Raw genomic sequence first — 18,963 nt, 5'->3', positions numbered from 1 at the left:
CCACCTGCTGGCCCTGGCCTGGGCCACCCACTGAGGAGAGGCCAGGTAGCTGGCCAGGCCCACCCACCCGGGGACATGCCAGCACATGACCACTGGAAGGGGCCCCACACACCCAGGCACCACCTTGGCAGACCCCCTCAGCCCACCCGAATCACAATCGCTGGTTTTCGGCGCTTTTTAATTCTCTTTTTTGTTAAGAAATGTCAAAGTTGTGCCCAACACGTGGATCAGCAGACACGATAGAGGAGGCCAGTCAGTAGTTTTTGGAGTGGGGAGACGGAGGAAGAAGGCGAGAACGACCACACAACACGGCCTCAGACCATGAGCAGAGCGTCTGTAGGAACTGGAGCGGGGGTGGGCTGGCTGCGTGGGGCCAGCTCAGGGCCCCAAGGAGGGAGGGTTGGGCACACCCTCACACGCACCACACGCAGCCTGGCATGCATGCCCTGCACCCACTGCTGTCACCCAACTGACGCGCCCACGTTCACCACGCTGTGCACACAGCTCCCCTGAAGCCCAGATGCACCCTAACACCAGCACCCATGGGAGAGGCAGAGCCCTCCCCACTGTCTCCACGGCGTGGATGACACAGCCCAGCGGCGAGCAAGGCACATCCTTCAAGTTCTTCAGATGCAGAGAAGTTAGGAGAGAGAGCAGAGGGAAGGCCCTGGCGGAGCACAGACCCCTCCCCCAGACCCCAGCCTCCTGTTTGTGCTACTGGGCCCGGGGGTCTGGCCACTCCTGGACAGAGGGAGGGAAGGATACACAGACAGGTGGCCGGGGCCTCTAACAGCTTTTGTCTTGAGCTGGACTCCAGCGTCCTTGCAGTTGGTAAATGGTTTTCTATAGAATCAATAATATTTCTTCTTTCTTTAAATATATATTTGTTAAAGTTATACCTTTTTGTTTCTCTGGGGAAATCTGCCTCAGCTTATTCCCAATAAATTAATACTCTTCAATAGCTTATATTTAGGGAGGGGGGTGCAGTGGGGCAGGGGGCCCAACCCCAGCCCCTTGTGCTGCGCTGGAGTGGCTGGCAGAGGTCCCCAATGGGCAGTTCTGTGCTGGGCATAGGCCTGTGCTCTGCCACAGATTGGGGAGGGGGCTACAGCAGCTGCCCCCCTCCCGCTGCCTCCCAGGGTGGACCCAACCTGGACTCAGGGCAGGCGGTTCAGGAGTTTCCCCTCCTCCACCCACAGCGGGCAGAGCCTGGTGGTGGGTGGGCAGGTGGCCCAGCAGTTATTGCACAGGGAGCAGCAGATAAGGAAGGGCACCCACAAGGCAGCAGCATCTGCCCAGAGCCCTTGGGTCCTCCAACCAGGCAGTCCTCCAAGCTGGGCCCAGGGGCAGGAGTTGTGCTTGTGCGGGGTCTGGACAGAACGGCCCACCCCCGCCTCGTGCCCGCGGCCGCCTAGCGGGCTGCCCCCTGCACCCCTCCCCCTTGGTCCACCGCCCTGCCCGCTCGCGCCGCCCCCAGAGGTACCCATCCTGAGGTAAAGGTCAGTGTGCGGGCCGGAGCCCAGGCGGCGCGGGTGGGCCGAACTTGGGCGGCCGCGTCACTCCAGCATGGCGTCCAGCTGGTCGGCCAGGTCGTCAAACATGCTGCCAATGTCGTCCAGGATGCTGCCGGTGCTCTTCTCGGCGGCCGAGGGGCTGGGGGCGGGCGCAGCGTGAACTGGCTGGGTCAGCGCAGAACTTCCAGCCCCCATGTCCCGCCCATTCAGCGCGAAGTCCCGCCCCTCGCGGAGGCCACGCCCCCGCATTCAGGGGCGGGGCCGGATCAGTCCACGTACTCCCCACATCTGCCCCGCTCCGCCCCCTGCCCACTCACAGTAGCCTCTGTCGGGGACTGGGGCAGCTCGTAGAGCCGCGCCCACGCCAGGCCGTGCCCGGCGCAACTCGGGCCCGGCGCAACTCGGCCCCGCTCTCGCCGGGCAGCCTCCAGGTGTGCACCCGCCGCGGGAGCGCACAGCCCCCCACCTACGCCCACGCCGGACCGGGTCCTGCACCTACCGCGAGCCTTGCGCGTCCTCCTGCCGGATCTTCTCTTCTACGGCTTGCAGCGCCGCCGCCAGGCACGCGCTTGTCTCCTCAAGCTTCTGCCTGGCGCTGTCCCCCGGCGAGGCGCCGTCGGGCGCGGCGGGGGGCCCGGCTACCGCTGCAGCAGCGCGCGGCGGCTTGGCGGGCACGTGCAGCGCGGGCACACCGGGGGACGGGGGCCTGGCCGGGCTGGCACTCAGCGAGGGTGGCGTGCTGGCGGGCTTGGTGAGGGCAGCAGGCGGCTGGCGTGCCGGCGAGGGCGACGGGCTGGCGCTGCCCGACTGCAGCCCCGCCGCTGCCTTGGCCGGCTTGGGCGCCGTGGGCGGTGGTGGCGGCTTGGGAGACACGGGCGGCGGCGTGCCGTGGGCACGCTTCACCTCTGCGGGGAAGAAGAGAGTCGCACCGGGGTGGGAGGTCGCGCGGCGCGCGCGCTGCCCATCCCGGCATAAGCCCTGCCCAAGCGCCCTGCCTCGAACCCGGAATTAGAGATAACGCCCTTTGCACTGCCGCCGGGCTCCAGCTCCAGCCCTCCGCCCCCGGCCTCCCTGAGGCTGCCAGGGAGCGCGCTTCCCTGTGCAGGCCTGCTTGGGTCACTGCTTCCAAACCCCGCCCGGTCCGCCCCCGACCTCCATTCCCCTCCAGGTGTGGCCTGTTGCAGACACCGGCCCTTCCGTTGCTTGAATGCCACAGGGCCTTTGCACCTCTGATCCTTCTGCCTGGAAGTCTCTCCCCTCCCTCCTGTGCTTGGGTCATTTTACAGCCAGGTCAGAATCCTCCCTTAGCCTTCCAGCATCGTGGGCCTGTCCTCCTTCCACAGGTGCTGCTATTCATGGGTTTCTGTGTCTCCTTCGCTGAGGAATGTAAGGATCATCCACCCTTGTCTCAGCTCTCGTTGGTGAAGTGGTCCAGTAGGTGGATGAGCGAGAGGGTCTGAGGATACTTTCCCACCCCACTCCACCTGGCCTTCATCAAATCCAAGAAGTGGAAAACCCCTCAGACCATGGCATGGGGAGCTGGAGGAGGGCCCTTCCCCAGCTGGTTCCCTGCAACCTACCTGGGCTGCCAGGACCTGGCAGTGGCACCTTCTTGGAGGCAGGTGTGGGTGAGCCCTGGATCTTGGGCACGGGCTGAGCCAGAATGGGCTTGGGAGAGACAGGTGGCTTGGCCGGCTTCCGGGCATCACTGTCTGGCGGGGGCAGCGGGGGCAGGTGCAACAGGTCAGAGGGCGGGGGCTCAGCGGGTGGCGGTGGCGGGGGCAGCTCTGGGGGCCCAGCCTGCTCAGAGGCCGGACGGCGGCGCACAGTGCCTGTTCCATTCTGGTACACGGACAGTGGTGGTAGGGGAGGCTCGGGACCTGCCTCCCTCTCCTTGGCCTTGGGCCGGCGCTTGACCGTGTCGGACTCAGTGAGGATGAACTTGACATTCTCCTGCTGGCTCTGCTTGGCTCGGATGCGCCTCTTCAGCGTGGCACTGGCCTCCACCCTGGCCAGTGGTGGGCCCTCCACACCCGCCTCACCCTTGGCTGGACCTCGAGGCCGCTGCCGGGTAGCGCCATCTTCCACAACGTGGCCGTGATCTGCAGGCCCCCCTGGCTCTCCCGGACCCCGGCGAGCAGTGGCCAGAAGTCCTGTGACAGGCCCACTCAGTGTGCGGCGCCGGTTCACCACCTCGCCGTCAGGCCCAATGGCCTCCTTGTGCTTCACCGAGGCCAACACCGTTGCCACCCGGCCTGGCTCTGGGCTGGCGGGGCGAAGCATGGGGTGGCCCTCAGGGGGCCTGCGGGCTGCCCGGCCCCCACCCCCAATGGATGACAGCTCGAGCATGGCTGCAATGCTCTTCACGCTGCCAGCGCTTCCTGTGTCCACACTGCCAGCCAGGTCACTAGCCCGCCGGCGCTGTGCCCGGACCCCCAGCCGGCCGTCCTCAGCCCCAGCCACCTCAGTCTCCGCATCTGGCACTGACTCATCAGCCAGGTTGGCACTGGCCATGGATGAGCTGGAGCGCTTGGGTGGGGGTGGGGGGGGGCCCTTCTTTCGCGGCCGCACAGCGAACGACTGGCTGCGGTTGACGTTCTTGTCAGCGCCAGCAGGTGCCCGCACCGAGTGGCTGCGGCCCACGCGCCGCTGGACTGTGGCGTAGGGCCCCACCGTGGCCGGCACCAGCAGCTCGTCCCGCTCCGGCTCGCTGTCAGACGCCGCATAGCGATTCAGGCTGTGGGCACGCTTCTTGGGCCGCCCTGACTCCATGTCGGCCTCAGGGGGCAGGCACAGCGTGGGCACAGGCGCGGGCACGGCCGCAGGCACAGGCCCCGGAGCAGCCGGCCCTGTCTCGCTCTCCACGGGTTGGGGCAGCACGTAGGCAAAGCCACGGTGTGTGGGTGACTGAGGCAGCGAGCGGGGTGACATGGGTCGCTCCATCGGTGGCAGCAGCTGTGGGGTGGGCTTCACCTTGGCTGTGGCTGGGGCTGGACCATGAGGCCCCCCCAGGGCTTGCGGGGAGCCTGGCCGGGCTTTTGTGGGAGTCTGGGGGGGCGTGAAGTGGCTGGTACCTGGTGGAAGGACCTGCCGCGGCTTGCCAGGCACTGGGGGCACACTGGCCCGCTTGACGCTGTGGCCGTGGCGGCTGGGCCGGGCCTCCTTGGGGGGGGTACCCGGGGCCGGCCCCTCCTCCAGCAGGTACTCCTGGCTTCGTGACATGGGGCTGCCAGGCCCTGGGGGCCCGTCGCCCAGCAGCTCCTGAGAACTGCTCATGTGCCGTGCCCGCCCACCCAGGCTGGGCTCCTGCCGCATGGAGGCCCTTGGGGTGGGTGGCAGGTGGTTGGAGGGCTTCTCAGTAGGGGCAGCGGCAGCGGCAGCCCCTTCAGCCGGGCCCGTCAGGGCAGCCTGCAGCTCACCGCTGAGCTCACTGTCCTGGAAGGTGGTCATCTTAGGAGACTGGCAGTCAGCCGGGGCAGGCTCGGGTGGGGGTGGCGCCTCGATGGCCATCACTTCAAGTGACTGTGGTACCTTCCGGCGCAGGGGTCCCCCCTCATACTTGGCGTACTCTGCCTTCTGCAGCTCTGCCAGTTTCCTCACTGCCAGCATCAACTTCTTCTGGTGTCCTGAGTCGGGCGGGGGGCAGGTCAGGCCAGGGAGGGTGGCGGGGACCAGGAGGCAGTGGGGGCGGGGTGGGGCCTCACCCAGCTTGGTGATGCCGATCTCCTGCAGGTCTTCCCAGGTGATGTCGGTGATGAAGTCGATGTTCTCATAGCCGTTGTCCACCAGCACCTTGTAGTACTGAGCCAGGCCAATCATGGACAGCCACATGGCCAGGTTAGCCTACGGAGCAGGGGACACAGAGGGCAGCCCGAGCTGGCTGCCCACACCCTGCCTATTACTCAGAGCTGTCAGAGGAGAGGGCACCGGGCCAGCCTGGCACAGAGAGACGGAAGGACAAACAGACAGGCCCGAGGCGTCAGCTTTGGAGACAGTGCAGCCTTGACAGGAGCCCAAGGCCAGCTCACACACACTTGAGAACATATGCAAACACACACAGAGGGGTGACTCTCTCCTCAGGATACCCTTTGGGGGAGGGGGAAGAATACACTTCTGGCGGAAGAATGCACTTCCTCACCTGCCCAGGCAGCCATGGGGACAGCATCCACGTGGACACACCACACACGTCATGGACACAGATACACAGCACCACCGACCAGATACGTGTATACACACACCCTGCATCCCAGCCATCCACGGGCACTGACACCCCTCTGAGTCACGCTCACGCCCTCTCACCACTTCCCCACCAGCATCAGGCACACGTCACACAGCCTCGTCACACGCCTGGCAAATATCTGTGATGGTCTTCACCCAGAACCACCGGTGGCTGGCTCCCTGAATGGCATTCACCCGTCCACACTCCCAGCTGGATGTCACTCATGCACCAACACAGGACACTCGGTCACCTCCTTGGGTGCACAAGCAAAGTGAAGCCCCTGGGACCCGGATGTGCTGGCTGGGAGGACCCCTGAGCCGCTGACTGAGTGGGGTGAGGCAGAGTGGATGAGCACAAACCCACCTGTCACCAACCCACAGCCCTGGGGCTCTCGGTGGCCATGGCATCTCCCTCACAGACGGGTGGGAGCCCAAAGCACAGCGCAAGGCCCAGAGAGGCAGCATGGATGTGACAGGCCCTGGGCCCATCTTCTCCCAGCCCAGAGCCTGTCCCACCACAGACTGCCTGTTCGTGACAGCACGGGCCGCGGCTGGTGTGGCTGTCAGCCAGTGTGTGCAGTCACCAGTGGGTGCCTTGAATGTATTTAGCATACGCGTGCTGGGTACCCGAAGCACACACAAGCGTCTTCCCCATACATGTGCCTGGGTGTGTGCAAGCACGTCCCATCCCCATGGCCCCCTGCAGTGTCTGGGTGGGTGTGTGATGGGCAGTGCTGTGGTGTGCCGGGTGGCTCCGGTGGCCCTGTGTGGCTGCCTGAGTGTGGAACACACAGTGGAGATGGGGACTCTCCAGGCTTCAGGCTCCCCTTGCCCTGACAGCCCTCAGAGGTGGTCACCACTGCCCCTGCCCCTGCCCCAGGGAGGCAGGCCCCAGTGACCCTGACGGACAAACAGAGGTCATCCTCTGCTCTCCTCTCTCTGGACTCCCCGGAGGGCAGGGGTGGGCTGTAGCCAGGGAGGCAGGCTGTCTGTCTGTCTGTCTGCCCAACCTGGGACTGGCCACTGGGGTGCAGGGGGCCTTACGGGTTTGTGCTCAGGCAGCCAGTCGGGGATGCTCAGGCCGCTGATCTCTGCAGTGATCTTCTTCCGGTGGCCTGGCTTGGTGACCCCGATGGCCGTGAGGTCCTAGGTGGAGGAGAGGCCCATTAGCAGAGGCTGGGGGCCCATCTCTGGGTCAGCTGGTAGATAGCCTTCGGGCAGCTCACCTCAGGGGTCATGCGGCTGATGGTGGGCAGGTCATAGCCGGCGCTGATGAAGTTGGGGGCGTAGAGCTGCAGCTGGAACGTGGCAAGCCACTGGCTGACAGCCTCGGCGCCCTGGAAGACACAAGGCACCCGCTGCAGGCTTGCCCGCCTGCTCCCCCGCCAGGCATGCACCCCAGCCACCGCGGCGCCTCCTTCTCTGCTCAGCTGAAGACCACGCAGTGCAAGCTGCTGTCCGCTGGGCCGTCTGCAGCCAGGCCCCGTCAGCCTGGCCCGGGTGCTCCTCCTCGCTCTGTGGTCCTGGGTGCCGCTGTCTTGAGAACTGTCCAGCACCTCGGCCTCCTTCTGTGATCTCCACCAGGAGGGTCCAGCTGCTGTCCACATCACAGGCCTCCCTGACCATCCCCCCCATTCCTGGACCAGAGACACCCTGCAGTGTGGCCCCGTGTGAGGGGCTCTGGGAATGGGGCCTCAGGCAGGGCAATTTAGTGCTTCCCCTCTACACACCAGACGGTGGGCTCTACCCAGAGGAATGCAGGAGGACTCAGCCAGCAGCTCACGCCCGCCCTAGCACGCAGGTGCATGCACACAGGACCTGTCTCACCCACATACACGCCTTGGCTTGACTCACATCCATGCCATTCCACACACACACACATGTGCACATGTGCCCGCATCACAATCACACCAGCCACACAAACACACCCCCACTCACCTCACACCTGTGTCACACTTCCTAGACACACTAGCTTACACGCACAGCGTGTACAAGAGACAACAGCTACACACACAGACTGACAGACCAACAGAAGGACGGGCCCGGCCTGTCAAGGGCCCTGGCCATGCTGCGGCCAAGCCAGGCAGGCTGCCCTGGGTGCCCCCCACCTGCAGCCGGCCCAGGCCTTGTACCTTGCCCTCCGATGCTGTCTCCAGCTTTTTGGATGGCTGCTCCCCATAGACCTGCCCGGCATGGGTCACTGGAGTCTGGGACCGGGTGGCACCTGGGGACGAGAGGGTATGGTGGGGCAATGGCTGCCTGGGGGCTACCTCCCGGCCAGGCCAGCAGTGCTGTGTCCTTGCTCTTACCTGAAGAGCCCTCCGGAGGCTTGACAGGGCTGTCCCCGGGGCTGGAGTCGGAGACAGACTTCTGGGAGAGCACCGTGGCCAGGAGCTGCAACCCAGACAGGCTGGCTGGCCAGTGCTGCTCTAGACACAGGCCATCCTGGTCCTGCCACCAACCCACCTACCTTGACCCCTTCAGAGCCTGCGTGCAGGGTGTGGCCCCCGCTGCTCCGGCCACTGGCCACACTGCTCAAGCTGCCACTGCGGTCCCCGCCTGCCAGCAGGAGGGAGCAGCATCAGCTAGTGCCAGCCCTGCATAGCCCAGGTGCTGCCTTGCAGAAGTGCCACCACCACCACCCTCCAGAGGCCCCCACCTACCTGCAAATGGCTTCCTCAGCACCCAGATCTCCTCGGGAGGTGCAGAGGGCCCTGCTGAGCTGCATCCCTGGGGTGGGCTTGGTTCGGCGCCTGCTCGGGAACCTGCTGGCCAAGCACAGTCTCCCTGAATCCTGGACTGGCCCAGGCCTGGGGCATCCCCTGGCCTGGCCCCCAAGTCTGCGCAGAGCAGAGGCTGGACACACACGTGCCTGGGGGGTCAGTACAGCCTCCTCCTGCCCTGTGTTCGAAGAGCTGAGCGACCCTCAGAAGGCCCTTCCCAACCTTGGACATTTGAGAGCAGGAGAGCATAGTAGAGAGGGGCGCAGGCCAGGCTATCCTGTGGTCCTGTAGGTGGGAGTAGGGAATTGCAGGAGAGTGCAAACCCCTCTGTGCCTGGGGAGCAGGGGGAGGGAGGAGGCCCCCAGGAGCCTGGGTCCAGGCTCCTCACCCCAGGGAACTCGATGACCTTGGGTGGATTGGCCACACCTCCTAACTGGCTCCCCTCTGCCCTCTCACCCGGCCTGTCAATCTCCATATCCTCTCTGTGGGGTAAACCAATCACACCAGTCCCCCATCTGAAGCCATTCCATGGCCCTATGGCCTCATCCTGCACCCCCTCCCTCTCTGTCACCAAGTCAGCCACACTGGGCTCCTTTGGACCCTTACACAGTCACACTCTGTCCTGCTTCAGTGCCTTTGCACGTGTGGTTCCTGCTGCCTGGAATGCCCTGCCTGTGGCCAGCCCCTCCCACTTCTCAGGGTCTTCTCTGTCCACACTTGTCTAAAGTGGGTCTCCATCTGCAATCTCTGTGTCACTGGTTGGTACGTTTCCTTCCACATTTATTTTACTGTTCCCTTCTCCCCTCCCTCCCCGAGGGCAAGCTCCTTGGGAGCAAGAATGACGTCCATCTACTCCTAGTGCCTGGCATGCAATGTCTGTTGAATACATGAAGGAGTGGGTCTGGGGACGCTGATGAGGAGACAGCTGGCAAGACACACTCTGGACCCCACACCTAGCAATGACTAGAGCTGACAATCCTTGCCCTACCACCCAAAACGCCGTGCACCTGCTTCCTTCTGGCCCGCGAGCCCATCCCCAGGAGGGACTTGCCTGCTCGCTTGATGATGGCCTCGCCCAGGGAGGAAGGGAAGTAGCCCACACGGTCATTGCCTGTCCTGTTGTCATGGATACAGCCCTTCCACCGGCCGTCTGGATGCTGCTCGAGGACCTGGTCAGATACGGTGGGAGGAGCATGCTCAGGGAGACACCCCTCCATGTCAAGTGGGTAGGTGGCCTTGGCCTCCTGCTCATACCCCCCAGTTGCTGCCAGGTGTTGCGGGGAGCATCCCAGGTCCCATTCATCCCTGTTCCAGCAGCCCCAGGCCATCCTTACTGTGATAATGTCCCCGGCTTTCACGTTGAGGCTGGTCAGGTCGTAATTGTTGCAATAATCCTTGGTTGCCCGGACCTGCAGGGCTGCCGAGGCCTCTGGGGACACAGGAGGTGGCAGACCCCCCAGTCCTGTGAGCCGGCCTGGCCCAGGCCCCAGCCCTGCCCCCCTGCCCCGCCCGGGCCCACCTCGCAGCAGCTGCTTGATCTCCTTGCTGGCCTGGGAGGTGGTGAATTGGTGCACGATGTCCAGGGCTGTCTGGCTGTAGGTGTTCCTCACGTGGGCATTGATCCCGTTCTGTATGTGCCAGAGAGTGAGGACTCTCAGGAGCCCCCTACACCCCCACTTGACCCCAGCTCCCTCTGGCCCCTAACTCACATCGAGCAGCAGCCGAACCACTTCCGTCTTCCCACAGAGTGCGGCCTCGTGCAGGGCCGTGCCGGACTTGGTCTGGCGGTTAATGTCAATGCCAGCTTGGAGGAGGAGTCTGACAGGGAGGTAGGAGGAGCAGGCAGGGCCCTGCACAGAGAGCCCTCTGCCCCAGCACCCCCAAGCCGGGCTCCAGTTCCTGGGGGCTGAGGATGAGCTAACCCTGTCCCACATCCCCGACAACCCCTCCCTGTGTTAACCCTTCACACTCCTATCTCGTCTCATCCTAGTGTAGGCAGTGCTGCGATGCCCACTTTAAGGATGAGGAAACTGAGGCTCAGAGAAGTTAAGAGTCTCCTCAAGGTCACCCAGCAAGTGGCACAGGCTGTGGGGCTATAGAAGACCACTCCCCACCCCCCTCCAGTACATCCTTTATGTGGGCGGCTTGAGGCATCCTTCGTATCCAGAGACCTCACCACATCCCCATGGCTCCCTGGCTGCTCCTGTCTTATTGCCAAGCCAGGAGCAGGAACCCCAAGGCTGGGTGCCCCTTACCCCGCCCCCTCCCCACGGCCATACCTGATGATGTCGATGTGGCCGTTCTTGGCTGCCAGGTGCAGGGGGCTGGTGCCATTGGGGTTGGTGGTGTCCCCTGGCCGGGGCTCTAGCAAGGCCGCACACATGTTGCTGCTCAGGAGCAGCTGGACCACCTGGAAGGAGGGGTCAGAGTAGGGGGGCCCAGGAATGGGGTGGGGAGCTGCAGTTTGTCTCCCATTCCCACCCCAGGAGTTGTTGGAGTCCCACTCAGCTCCCTGGGGAGACTTACCCCAACGCGGCCGAACTCACAGGCAAGGTCCAGGGGCGTCTTCCCCGAGTTGTCCACCATGCACGGGTTGGACTGGTGCTGGAGCAGCATCTCAGACTGCAGGGACCACAGGGTGTGGTCAGGCCCAATGCATCCGTCGGGCTCATTCTGCCCCAGGCACCCTGTCACCCTTGAGGTGGTCCTTACCACGTCGTAGTGACCATGCTGGGCCGCCAAGTGCAGGGGGATGTGGCCCTCATCAGACGGGACATTCACCGCTGAGCCTGCCTTCAGCACCAGCTTCATGGGCTCCTTCCGGCCCTGCCAGGCCGCATAGTGTAGCGGCCGCATGCCTGGGGGCAAGGGGGCGGTTGGGAGCTAGCCCCTGACCCTGAACCCAACCCTGACTTCTAGGACGCTGATCCCATGAGAACCTGCCTCAACCCAGACCAAGACCCGGGGCTGAGACCTCAGTTGAGGGGCCATCCTGGCCTCCAGGGACCCCAATTTTGACCTTGACCCCCTGCCTCTGGCTCTGAGGTCCCTGACAGGCCTTGCCTTTGTTGTCCTTGATGTCCACAGCAGCCTGGGCCTCCAGCAGCAAGGTGATCAATTCCGTGTTGCCATTCAGGGCTGCGTGGTGCAGGGCAGAAAAGCTGGGACAGGTGACAGACATGTATGGGCAAGGAGCCGGGCAACCTGCCTTCCCCAGGAGTCCTTGACCCCCATACCAGACTGACATCTCCCCGGGCTGAGAACTCACCCATCTGGGTCTTGGAAATTGACATTGATCTTCTTGGTGGAGCCCAGGAGCTCTGGGGTGGGAAGGAGACATGGTGAGGGAGGCTCCGTCCAGCCCCTACTGAGGCCTACCTGGGTCCCAGCCCCCTCTAGACAGAGAGCAGGCAGAGAGCGGCTGGCTAGTTCCCTGGCAGGCTCAGAGCCAAAGCTATCTAGGTCTTTAGTCTAGAAACGTTCATTCATTCAACCCTGTTTCCAGCACTCAGCATCAGGTACCAGCTTTTGGCCCTTGGTTTCCCACTGAACTAAGACGTTGGGAGGTTCATAGGCCCTGTCCCTGTCTGGGAACAGAAGCCAGGGCTGTACACCCACACAGGCGCACACATGTGCACATGAACCCCCCTCCCTTGAGACGCTGGCTGAGCACCTGCCAATGGTGGGAGGGAGAGAGCCGGCCCAATCTGTCTCTCAGAAGGACCCAGATGGGGCCGGGGGTGGCCCAGGAAGGCTGGAACACCCGGAAATGGGGGTATCTCTGGGGAAGATCTGCATTTCCAGGGTTCAGCCTCCCCCAACTCCCAGCCCCGGGCCTGGCCTGTGTAGATGAGCCCCATTTGGCAGGGCAGGATGGGGAGGCAGGCAAGTGGGCCAGTGCCTCCAAGCAACCACATTACAATGGCCCCCTCATCTATGGGGGCATGCGCAGGCCACAGGGTCAGCCCGCCTGAAGCCCGAGGGGCTCCAGCCCTCCCTTGGGGGTCCCAGTCTCCTCCCGGGGCGTCCCCAGTCCTGGCCTCCACCAGCCGCCTGCCAGAGGAGGGGAGCCCACCGATGCCCTCCCCGTGGGCTCAGGTCCAGCCGGACTCGGGCCAATCCCCTGCCTGTCTGGGCCACGATTACATAAACCATTTGTGGGTCAGTCACTCTGTGAGGGAGGGGCTGGCAGGACAGAAGCCCCTTTGTCCAGGCTCAGGACAGGGATGGGGGCAGGGGGCTGAGGGAGTCGAGTCACAGAGGGGCTGCTGCAGGGCCTGCTCTGTGACCAACAGCAGCCCCAGCTGCTCCGGCCTCAGTTCTCAGCTTTTGGATATAGGGTGTGGGTCCCCCAATGGCCCACAAAGTCAGACGGGCCTGAATTCAAATCCTCCCTCTGCCCCTTACTAGCCCTGAGGCCTTGGCTGTGAGCTCGAAGGGTCTAACAGGGCCAGCCTCACAGGCTTAAGGGCGCCTCCAGACAACACATGAAGGGTCTGACACAGAGTCAGCTCAGCACGTGGCAGTTCCTAATACTAGCCCTATAGGAATCCCACCCCACCCTCCCCAGCAAGGGGCTTCTCCGGTGAAGAGCCGAAGAGCTGAGGCTCCAGGACAAGAGGCATCTCCACTCCCCTGCCCCTCCCCCCGCCTCAGACACTTGGCTGATGCTACCGGCTGTCTAAGTTGGCAGCAGTGCCACCCCTCCTTCCGCGTGGTGGTCCAGGGAAAAACCTTGTAGGCAGCCCTGGGTCCTTTCTTGAGCCCTTATAACTTCTCCATCGGTCAATCCTGTTGGCTCTACTTTCAAGACACTTTCAAAGCACACCTGGAATCCTACCCTTTCTCACCAGTACCATCATCACCACCCTGGGCCAGGCCAGCATCCCTCGAAGGACCACTGCCATCACCTCCCCCTGGCATCCCCATTTCCACCCTGCCCCCTCCAGTCCATCCTCCATACCCACTGAGGTCAGGGGGACCCCGTTAGAACATGGGTCCGGTCCCATTGCTCCTGTCTCAATGGGGTTGGAGGTCAAAGCCGGACAATAGCCCTGTATGATGCAGCCCTCCTTTCACTTCGACTTCCTCCTCACCCCTGTTCCAGCCACCTGAGCCTCCTTGATGGCACTCCAACACACCTGTCTCCCCTGCCACAGGGCCTTTGCACATGCTGTGTGTGTGTGTGTGTGTGTGTGTGAGCCATTCTTCTCTCAATTATCCCCATTATTCCCTCTTCATGTCCTTCAGGTCTCTATCCAAGACCTGCTTGTCAAAGCCTCCTCCCCCATCTAAAATGGTAATCCCCTGGGAGTTTCCTGGTGGTCCAGTGGTTAGGACTCGGCACGTTCACTGCCATGGCCCAGGTTCAGTCCCTGGTTGGGGAACTAAGATCCTGCAAGCTGTGCGGTGTGGCCAAAAAATAAAGAATAAAGAATAAAGAAAATGGTAATCCCCTTCCCATCTCATGTCTGTTGTATTTTTCTCTTTAGCCCTCATACCACCATTTATCTTGTTTATTGTCCATCTCCATCACTAAATTACAGGCTCCAAGAGGACAATGGTTTTTATCTATTTTGCTCACTGCTGTATCCTTGCTGGCTAAAACAGTACCAGGTGCACACACAGTGCTCAGTAACTGGTGACTGAACTGTACCCTCATCCCACACACTTTGTCCACCTGCCAGAGCCGGCTTCAAGTGTGTCACCTGTGCAACCACTCAGAAGAGCCCCACACCTGGCTGGATGCTCTGCTGTCGCGAGATTGTTATTTTGTTTGTTTTTGGGGTTTTTTTTTGGCCCCATCTTGTGGCATGCGGAACTTCCCTGACCAGGGATTGAACCCGTGCCCGCTGCAGTGGAAGCATGGAGTCTTAACCACTGGACCACCAGGGAAGTCCTATTATTTTTTTGGACAAGTCACCCCCCCACCATTTTCATTTTGCGCTGGGCTCTGTGGATCATGCGGCCGGGCCTGCCACGGTCCCTTGTCGTAAAGCTGAAGGGAGCCCAGGCATCGCTGTCCCCAAGCACCCCTGCCTTGCTCAAGCCCACCCTCAGCACATTCCCCCACCAAAAGGCTCTGCCCCCCAACTCTAATGTCTGCTGCCCCCCACCCTTCTTAGTTCCCATGTAGCCAGTTCTCAGCTTCTCCCCACAAGACTTCCCAGGCCAGCTCGCTCTCCTCCCTCCCGCAGCCAGGGTGCCCAGGCAGCTACGGAGCCAGGTGCTCTGAGTGGCGCCCGAGGCCAGGCCCACCTGCTTGCCCAGTCACAGCTGCAGGTGCTGAAATCTCAGAGGGGCTGGAGATTGAGGCCCAGGAAGTGACACAGACACCAGTGGGGAGAGGGTGTCTCCATCCAGAAGGGGATCACTCCCCACAGGAGGAAGGAGCATCTTGCTAAGGTCATCTTCCCCGCCCCCCTTCCGGCCACTGGTCTCCTCAAAGAGGAAAAGTACTGGAATTGGATGAAGGGGGGCTTGAGGTCTTGAAGCACCCCCAATTCCCATGGGGACACTGGACACCCGGGAAGGTCCCAGAACTTCAGCCTGCCTGGGGCTGGGGGGCTGCACCTCATGGAGACAGGTGCCCTGAATGAAGCTGGAGCAGAGCACGGCTTCAGGGGCCTGGGTAGATGGGAGAGAGGAGGGAAAGTGGGGATAAGCTGAAGGCCCCAGGAGCCCCTTTCCCTTTTCCACAAGGGCACTAAGTCCTACAGATTGCCATCAGTCATAGTGCATATGCCTTGCCCCTGACCGCCCCCATGACTTGGGCTCTCCAGTCTCCTATCACCCCAGCCCTCTAACTGCTCTCCTGATACTACCCCTACCTTTTTTTTTTTTTTTTTTTTTTGCGGTACTCGGGCCTCTCACTGTTGTGGCCTCTCCTGTTGCGGAGCACAGGCTCCGGACGTGCAGGCTCAGCAGCCACGGCTCACGGGCCCAGCCGCTCCGCGGCATGTGGGATCTTCCCGGACCGGGGCACGAACCCGCGTCCCCTGCATCGGCAGGCGGACTCTCAACCACAGCGCCACCAGGGAAGCCCTACCCCTACCTTTGAAGTCACCTCCAAACTCCAGCTGCAGAGGCCCTGAGGGGAGCCCACCCCAGACCCTTTTCTGCTCTACCCTTGTGGCCTCCCTCCACCCCTCTGCCAAGATGCTCCTCCAACCACGGAAGCCACCCACAAGCCACCTCCACAGAGCCACATCTGTCTCCTACAGGGACGTGGTCTTGGCCTCCTCTGCTCCCACCTCAGATTGGCTGAGCCCTGTGGCCTCCAGCATAGAAAGGCACCCTCTCAAATCCCCCAGGGCAGGCAGCTCTGAGCCAGACGCTGGAAGGGAACTCTTAGTGGGCCAAGGTGAGTGAGCACAGGAGTGCTGGCCGTAGTCTTCAGTGAAATGGAAGAAAGGGGAGGTTGGGCCCGAAGGAAGGGCAGGGTATCTGCCCACACCCCAGAAGACCAACCTCCACCCCAGTATTTTCTCTCCCTGGCAGTCTCTTCTTCACTTCAAGGATGATTGCTAAGGGTGACGGTGCCTGTGCCTGTAAGTGGAGGCTCCCTTCAGGCAGGATAGGGGTGCTGACAGAGCCTGGGGTGTCACTGGGGTGTGGGGTGAAGGGAAGGTGTCAGCACAGGGAGGAGACTGTGGAAACAAGAATCGTGGCAACACCTCTGGAGTTGGGGGCCCCAGGGAGCACCGCTGGATGCCCCTACCCCATGGCCCAAACTCCAGCTGTACTTTGCTGAATCAAAATACATCTTACTCCAAAGCAGGCCAGTGTTGCCATGACAACCGAGCTAATTCATGGAGGGATTTCTCCATCTGATTTATTATGCCCGCCCCTGTGAGTCAGAGAGCCCAGATTCGGGTGCCAGGGCAGGTGTCTCTCCTACCCGGAGACCAGGCCATGCAGGGTCAAATGCAGAGATCTAGGCGGAGACACAGGTAGAGGTAAAGGTCCCCACACCTCCCCCAGATGGCCAGAGTAGAAGGGGGGAGGAGTCCCCAAATCTGATGCCCCCCACTTCCTTGGCGCACCGCCCTGGGCCGTCTAGGGAATGGCCACAGTTAGCACTTCCGGAGCACTTACTAAGTGCCTGAGCTTCATGCGTGTACTCGCTGTCCTTACAACAATGCTACGAAGCAGGGACCACAAACGTCCCCATCCTACAGATGAGGAGACTGAAGCCCAGAGACTGGAGATGCCTGTGCCCAAGGTCGATGGCCACTAGGTGGAAGACTTTGCCTTGCCTTCCACCTCTCAATCCCTGAGCCTGCTTTTGAGGCTCAGCTAAGGTTGCCTCTGCCTGAAAGCCCTCCCTTTCTGAACACTGAGGCCCTGAGGCCAGCCCTAACTGGCAGACTATCCCTGGGCCTCCGGTGTGGAAGGCAGGGCCCACCTGTGTATGTGTTCTTGCGAGGCACAGATGTGTAGCTCTCTAATTGCACAGAGCAGGTAGTAGCAGCCAGGCAGGGGCTGCAGTGGGAGGGGTCCTCCTGGGGCTCAAGGACCTACCCCCACCTGCCCCAGAGGCTGTCTCAGTTCTCAGCATCTCCCCTGGAGAGATGGGAGGGTACCTCCCTGGCTTACATACAGTCCCAGGGGGTGGCATGGGGAGTCGGGGCACCCAGACCCCACCTGCTACCCAGCAGAGCCCTGCCCGCGCCCGCACAGGTGCCCTGACACACTGACACGGCCATACATGCGCAGTCACACACGCGGCTGGTCCACACGCCCATCCATCCATCTCCAGAGTCCCCGGGGGAGGCTCCAGGCTGAGCTGGGATGAGTGCTGGGATCAGGGCACCAAGCTTCCAACCATCCCCTGGGACCCCCACAGAACAAGCCCAGGATGGCCAGTGGGAGACCCCCTCCCCCCCCAGTCTCATTTTCCAGCAGGGAAGCCAGAGAGGACCAGGGTCTGCACCTACCTCGAACTCAGCCTGCCCTGGGCTGGGCGACCTTGGGCCTCTGCTCCCCCTTCAGTAAATGGCCCCCAGCCGGCCATGCCTGGGCAGCCACACCCCCAGCATGGTCCTGCCACCCCCCCCTTCCTGCTAAGCACGTTATTAAACATGGGGCGGGGAGGGGGTCTGACAGAGACTGTCAGCCCTGTGGTCTCCCCTTACCGCAAGAGGCCCCTCCCTCTCTCCATGGCGTGGGGGGGAATCCGCCTCGCCCTTTAAAGGCCCAGAAGAGACCTCCAGCTGTCAGCCCGCAGCCCGGGAAGGGAGGGGAACGGAGGCAGGAGAGAGGGATGCGAATGCCTGCGGCCTGGAAGGTGGGTGCCGCCAGGTGCCCGCCGGGGGGCTCAGGTGACGGCCTGGCACTCGATACAGCCCCTCCTTCAGTGCTGGCAGCGGGGGGCGCAGACGGAGGGTCTGGGCACTGCTGGCCCCGCCCCGCCCCCAGGGACCCGACAGCATCCCCCTCCCCGCCCTGCACCGGGCGGGGTGGGGGGCTCGGCGCTGGAGACGGCCCCGGGGCGCGCCGCGGCTCGCGCCCGCTCTCCGCGCCCCCCGTACCCCCCGCACTCACTGGCCTTTCCGGGCCGCGGCCTCTGCAGCAGCCTCTGCGCGGTCCCCACGTCCTCCGCCTTCACCGCCTGCACCAGTTCCTGCTCCTTCCCCATGGCGCGACCGGGGCCGCAGCGACGCGGCTGAGCTCCGTGCGCTCGGCGCGGCTCAGAGGCGGCGGCGGCCCCACGGCACCCGCCGCATCCTCCTCCCTCCCCCGCAGCCTCCTCCGCCGCCCGCGCCCCTCGCTGTCCTCGGGCTCCGGTTCGGTCTCGGTCTCCCGGCGCGGAGGGGGCGGGGAGCGCGTCACGGGCGGGGGGCGGCCCGGGGGCGGGGGCCGGCGGCGGCGGGAGCGGGGCGGGGGCCGGCGGCGGCGGGAGCTGGGTGGGGGCGCGGCACCTGGCGCCACCTCCCGGACGCCTGGGTCCCCCTTCCGCGGCCGCTGACCTCGGTGCGCCCGCGCCGGCCGCGCGCCCGACTCCTTGGCTCCGCCCCTACATTAGGACCCGTCCTCCCGAGACGCCCCCTCCCCACGTGCGGGCCGCGCGGATCAGGCCCGGCCTCTGCGGACCCCCCGCGGCCCCGGCGACCGCCAGGGGCTAGGGACAGCAGCCGCCGGGGGGCCGGACACTGAGCCCCGAGTCGGCGGCGGCGCCAGGCAGAGCCTGAGAGAGGCTTCCAGAGGCTGCGGGACCCACGGGGGGAGGGACTCAGGCAGTGGGCGGGCGGGGACCTGGGCATGGAGATACCCGGGCATCGGCGGCACAGAAGCCGGCCCGCCGGGGGCTGTCAGACATTTCTGGCCCGTGGTTCCCGTGGGAGGTGTCGAAGGACTGTGAAGAGGAATCTCCCAATAATGAATTCGGTGTCAGGGAACCCGCCCTCCCCCTCCCGCAACTGCACCTTCATGCCCTGCAACCTCTGGCTCTCTCCACAAACAATGCTAGGCGACCCCCCACCGCCCCCTCCTCAGTCGAACCCCAA

The 18,963-nt window shown here is 63.4% G+C and overlaps 1 protein-coding gene across 1 annotated transcript; it reads right to left on the bottom strand.

Moving 5' to 3' along the window:
• Positions 1–5: 5 nt before the first annotated feature.
• On the bottom strand, positions 6–18,571 carry CASKIN1 (CASK interacting protein 1). Its single transcript, XM_027117796.1, has 20 exons — positions 18,002–18,571; positions 11,724–11,775; positions 11,519–11,616; positions 11,168–11,313; positions 10,982–11,077; positions 10,735–10,865; positions 10,165–10,273; positions 9,975–10,083; positions 9,790–9,884; positions 9,507–9,624; positions 8,396–8,497; positions 8,203–8,291; positions 8,042–8,126; positions 7,865–7,956; positions 6,959–7,069; positions 6,777–6,878; positions 5,219–5,357; positions 3,095–5,140; positions 2,014–2,419; positions 6–1,653 (listed from the first exon to the last, which is right to left on the bottom strand). The coding sequence occupies exons 1-20, from the start codon at positions 18,093–18,095 to the stop codon at positions 1,557–1,559; spliced, it is 4,317 nt and encodes a 1,438-aa protein (XP_026973597.1). The 5' UTR covers positions 18,096–18,571; the 3' UTR covers positions 6–1,556.
• Between the last annotated feature and the right edge of the window lie 392 nt (positions 18,572–18,963).

This window comes from Aethalodelphis obliquidens, unplaced genomic scaffold (genome assembly GCF_003676395.1).
Source record: "Aethalodelphis obliquidens isolate GAN/ISIS:26980383/991018 unplaced genomic scaffold, ASM367639v1 scaffold18, whole genome shotgun sequence".
In the NCBI taxonomy this organism is placed as follows: domain Eukaryota; kingdom Metazoa; phylum Chordata; class Mammalia; order Artiodactyla; family Delphinidae; genus Aethalodelphis; species Aethalodelphis obliquidens.
The sequence above is the reverse complement of the archived record's forward strand: the minus strand, read 5'-3'. Positions and strand labels throughout refer to the sequence as shown.

Coding starts and splice junctions, on each gene's coding strand:
- CASKIN1 (XM_027117796.1), bottom strand. CDS start 18,095: ATGGGGAAGGAGCAGGAACTGGTGCAGGCGGTGAAGGCGGAGGACGTG. Junction 11,617..11,723: donor AATTTCCAAGACCCAGATGG/GTGAGTTCTCAG, acceptor CACCTGTCCCAG/CTTTTCTGCCCTGCACCACG. Junction 11,078..11,167: donor AGCATGGTCACTACGACGTG/GTAAGGACCACC, acceptor TGGTCCCTGCAG/TCTGAGATGCTGCTCCAGCA.